The sequence below is a fragment of the Orycteropus afer genome, unplaced genomic scaffold (genome assembly GCF_000298275.1).
Source record: "Orycteropus afer afer isolate SDZICR_OR568_19922 unplaced genomic scaffold, OryAfe1.0 scaffold00051, whole genome shotgun sequence".
In the NCBI taxonomy this organism is placed as follows: Eukaryota; Metazoa; Chordata; class Mammalia; order Tubulidentata; family Orycteropodidae; genus Orycteropus; species Orycteropus afer.
In genome coordinates, this window is record NW_006921638.1 from 11,238,068 (window position 1) to 11,243,545 (window position 5,478).

The 5,478-nt window shown below is 40.7% G+C and overlaps 1 protein-coding gene across 1 annotated transcript in view; it reads right to left on the reverse strand.

The window, feature by feature from the left end:
* The window catches only part of TRAPPC6B (trafficking protein particle complex subunit 6B), a 21,289-nt gene extending 16,710 nt beyond the window's left edge, over positions 1-4,579 (reverse strand). Inside the window, exon 1 of the mRNA XM_007938573.1 lies at positions 4,499-4,579. Coding sequence (XP_007936764.1) covers positions 4,499-4,579 — 81 coding nt within the window. The remainder of the gene's footprint in view (positions 1-4,498) is intronic.
* Between the last annotated feature and the right edge of the window lie 899 nt (positions 4,580-5,478).

Genomic DNA, 5,478 nt, shown 5'->3' on the forward strand with positions numbered 1-5,478 from the left:
CAGACCCAGAATACATCCCTGAGGAAGCAGCAGCATTGGAACTCTCTGATAAGGAATTCAAAAGAATTATCTTTAAACACAATGAAGTCTTTAAGCACACACTTACTTCTCACTTATCAATATGCTTAGGTTCCAAAGACAAGATCATTATTTGAAAATCACTATTACATGAAAATGGAGGATGACCAAACCAGATCACAAAATGGAGGATGACTACATCATTACACAATTGTCAAATTACAACATTATGTAACTGCCAAATCACATCATTGTAACCACCAAGCCACTAAGAATCATGGTCTGCCAAGATGACACATATCCTTAACCATCACAGTTAGTGTTACTATAACCTCACACCTTGGGAATCGTTACTGCCAGTCATACGTTGTAATGTGCAAAACAGTCACAATAGATTTTTAACTACTGCTATAAATGCTCGATGTCTAATAACTAGATAGTTGGTAACAGCAGGGGGGGTAGTTGTATTTCAATACACCACAAACTTTCATTCCTCAATGCTTTTACTTAGAGTGAGGATGCTTTTCTATCCCACACTTTCATTCTTCTTTATCAACAGCATTATACAAAGGGCTCTTTCTGGTGATTTTCGATACCAGTATCCTCCGCTTTTTCAAAGTTCATTTTACACCACTTTGCTTTTACAAAAGACCTTCGTTAGTTCCTATTTTCCTTAATCAAAAGAAATCCACAGAGGATTTTTGCTTTTATGAAAAAAGGCAAAGAGCAACACTAGCATGCAGTGTTTGTTTTGCAGACAGCCGTTAAGCAGGCAGCACACACCTGATCAGCTAGAGTGGTGTCACCAAGCACCGTCCTCAGGAACTATACTCAACCTCTCAGTATCAAACCACCATACCTTTCAACTGTGTCTGTGAGCACTATATGTTAGTGTTATTTTATGCATACTTTTCCTGGTTTGAACCAGGCAGTATCGCCTTGTTCTTTTTGAATTAATGACTCTTATTCTATGTACAAGCTGGTATGAGCACAATTAAATTTTCCCAATCTTCACAATGTTGTCCATAATTAGTTTTGATCCATGCAGTCAAATTCATTTACATTGTCAGTAAAACACAGGTAAACATCTTTCTCATATTCTTTGCTTTCAGCCAAAATTCAAATGACATTAGTAATGACATCTCCCATTCCCCAGCCTCTTCTGAATGTGGCTTAAATTTCTGGCAGTTTCCTATTGATGTATTGCTGCAACTGTTTTAATTATCTTCAGCAAAACTCTACTTATGTAAGATATTAATGATACAGTTCAGTAATTTCCATTCTGTTGAATTACTTTTCTTTGGAATGGGCACAAATATAGATCTCTTCCAGTTGGCTGGCCAGGTAGCTATTTTCCAAATTTCTTGGCACAGACAAGTGAGCACTGCCAGCATTGCATCCATATGTTGAAACATCTCTATTGGTATTCTGTCAATTCCCAGAGCCTTGTTTTCGCCAGTGCTTTCAATGCACCTTAGATTTCTTCCTTCATTACCACTGGTTCTTGATCATATGCTACCTCCCAAAACAAATGAACATCAACTTATTCTTTTTATTACAGTGACTCTGTGTATTCCTTCCATCTTCTTTTGACATTTCCTGTGTCTTTCAGTATTTTGCCATAGAATCCTTCAATATTGCAACTTAAGTCTTGATTTTTTTTTCCCTTTGGTTCTTTCAGTCTGAGAAATGCCACACATGTTCTTCTCTTTTGGTTTTCTTACTTCAAGCCTTTGCACATTTCTTTACAATACTTTACTTTGTCTTCTCAAGCTGCTCTTTGAAAGCTTCTATTCAGCCCTTTTATTTCATCATTTCTTGCATTCCTTTCGCCACTCTAAGTTCAAAATCAAGCTTCAGAGTCTCTTTGGACATCCATTTTAGTCTTTTTAATGACCTTTTGCTTTCTTCATGTATGATGTTCTTAATGTTTCCCACAACTCTAGTGGTCTTCAGTCATTAGTGTTCAGTGAGCCAAATCTATTCTTGAGATGGTCTCTAAATTCAATATACTCAAGGATGTAGTTTGCCTTTTGCAGACTTAAGTTTCTTCAGCTTCACCTTGAACTTGAAATTGATGGTCTGTTCCATAGTCAGCGCTGGCCTTGTTCTGACTGATGATATTGAGCTTCTCTGTCACCTCATTCCACATAGTATATTTGATTCCTGTGTATTCCATCTGCAAGGTCCACATGTATAGTTGCCATTTATGATATTGAAAAAGGGTATTTTCAATGAGTGAGTTGTCAGTCTTGCAAAGTTTTATCATGGGATCTCTGGTGTCATTTCTATAACCAAGCCCATATTTTCTAGCTACTGATCCTTCTTCATTTCCAATTTTCACATTCCAATCACCAGTAATTCTCGATGCATCTTGACTACATGTTTGATCAATTTCAGACTACAGAAGTTAATAAAAAATCTTCAATTTCTTCATTTTTGGCACTAGTGGTTGCATAAATTTGAATAATAGTCATATTAACTGGTCTTCCTTGTAGGCACATTGGTATTATCCTATCACTGACAGCAGCATACTTCATGATAGATTTTGAAATGTTCTTTTTGACAATGAATGCAATACCACTGCTCATTCAATTTGTCATTCCCAGCATAGCAGACCAAATGATTTTCCAATTCAAAATAATAGTAGTTCATTCAGCTCACTAATACCTAAGATACTGATCCTTATGTGTTCCACTGCATTTTTTGATGACTTCCAATTTTCCTAGATTCATACTTCATACATTCTATGTTCCAATTATTAATGGATGTTTGCAGCTGTTTCTTCTCATTTTGAGTCATGCTCTTATCAGCAAATGAAGGTTCTGAAAGCTTTACTCCATCCACATCATGAAGATTGACTCTACTTTGAGATGGCAGCTCTTTCCCAGTCATATTTGGTGTGTTTTCTAACCTGAGGTGCCTGTCTTCAGGCACTATATCAGACAATGTTCTGCTACTATGCATACGGTTTTCATTGGCCAATTCTTTTAGAAGCAGATTGCCAAATCCTTCTTCCTAGTCTCTGAGTCTGGAAACGCCACTGAAACCGGCCCACAATGGGTGACCCTGCTGGTATTCGAAATACTGGTGGCATAGCTTCCAGCATCACAACATTCAAGTCTTCACAGTACAATAAATTTACAACTCCCTAATTCTGTATCTAATTTCACCCAATACTTAAATATTTCATTATATCTCCTGTGAGGCAGAGGTTTTTTCCTAACCATCTAGCACAGTGTCAGACCCACAATACACAATAAATAAACGAGTGAAAAAGAACTCCCACATATTAAAACATAGCCTCCATGAGGATGAGAATATTGTTTTGCTCACCACTACATCCCTAGCTCCTTAAACAAGCCCTGACATTTAACAGTCACCGTCTTTCCTAGAGTTGCTGTAAAAGCAACGCCACAAGTGGATGACTTTAAAGAATAGAAATTTACTTTCCCACAGTTCAAAAGTCCAAATTCATAGTGTAGCTCCAGGGAGAGGTCTTTCTTTGTCTATTTCACTTTCTATAAATTGGCAATCCTTGGAGTTCCTGAGCTTGTAAATTATCTGACTCTGTCTTCATCACAGAGCATCTGTCTTTCCCTGAGTCTTCTGTGTCTAACACACTCTTTTTATGATTCAGAAGTACAGAAAAACCTGTGAAAGATGGAACCTGTATAAAGCAGAAAACTGTCAGAGAAGAAAAACACAAATATTTTCCACTAAAACGAGCGATGTAAAAGTGGAAAGTCTCCAACTTGTCAAAGACGAAAAATGTGCAAGAGCACAAAATACTAGGCAGTCCCATCAAGTTTTTGTTCTCACAGGTTTTACTGTAATTAAGTTTGGCCCAAGACCTACACTGTAGTCTCATTAGAAAAACCTATTCCAAATAGGATTACATCCACTTGTCTGAACTCCAACACATATTTTGAAGTGGCCCAATTCAATTCAAACCATAACAGTCATTAAACAAGTATTTTCTAAATTAATTTGCTTTTCCTAACTATCATAACTCCTGCAAGCTTCCCTTTGTCTGACCTCATACCCTCATCAGGCTCCTGTTATGTTGTGTGGACTAGTAGTAGGAGGTCGAGATGAAAAGGGAGAGACAGGATTCTCGGGCTGGGACACGTCTCTCCAGTCCTTAGTTCTGGAAGTGACAGCAAAATAAAGTATGAATGCCCACGTCAACTCTGCAGTTAACGCTGCCGTAAAACACGGTAAGGGCACTAAAAATATGTAGCCTGCAGAACACAGGTAGAGAGGAACAGACAAAAAGGAATCAGAAGAAAGAGAAACGAAACACTGAAATATAAAAAAAGACAGCTGGTAGGTTCTAGGGTTTAGGATACTAGACGTGGACCAATTTGGCTACACCTTGGGGGAGTCGGTTGGCGATGGAACAAAGACTGAGGAAAGAATTAGGGGAAACAGGTACTGTCACTGCAAAAGGACTTCAAGAGTTTGTAGCAGCACTCACCACCTCCCCCTGCTCCGCGGACTTGTATACGCCAGATACCATCTCGTTATGTAGAAGCAAAAACAACGCCTCGTCCGCCATTTCCTGCTTTTTCTTCAATGGTCTGGGTTTCTGCTCCCGTTTGGGCCGGGCCTGACGGTTCCGGCTCGGGCCACAGCAGCTTGGCCAGCGCCGCAGCTCCCTCCCGCGGCCTTGTCCCTCGTTGCTAGGAGACCAAATAATTCACTAGGCTTTCCGTGGGCCCGTAGTGGAGTACCCGAGAAAGCTCACCCCTCAACACCAAGTCTTCCAGCCGAACGAACCTCTGACAGCGACCTGAACGTACACCAGCCCACAGAGACCAAATCAGGCCCCTGGGCGGGGGGCGTAGAAACGACTTCCGGTCCCCTCTACCCCGGCGTTCCGCCAGCTCTATGGTCGCGGAGTTCCCGCCCTCTGGTCGCCTTAGAACACAGGGAAGATTCCTACCCGGCATGATATCCGGGGTCCGGAGTATAATGAACTCTAACGCGCTCCCTCTACCATCAACCAGTAATTAACTGGAAGAGAATTGACAATTTCTATTCGCTTCATCAAAAGCTTCCTTCCTGGATGTGCTCCTCAATATGAAAATTTGTAAAAATAGTGAATAAAACATCATATTTTTAGACTGTAAAGTTGTAGATAAGCCAAAAAACCAAACTCAGTGCCGGTGAGTCGGATCCGACTCATTGCGACCGTTCCTTGGGTTTCGCAGGCGGTATCTCTACAGAAGTATTGGCCAACCTTCCTTCTGAGGAGTGCCTCGTGTGTTTGAACCGCCAGCCTTCTGGTTAGTAGTCACATGCCTAAGGCCACCAGAGCTCCCCTGGTTAGCCTTTGTGTTGTTGTTAAGTGCCATGGAGTCGTTTCCGACTCATAGCGACCCCATGCACAGCAGAACGAAACACTGCCCGATCCCGCGCCAGCCCCACAATCCCTGCTATACTCGAGCCCATCAT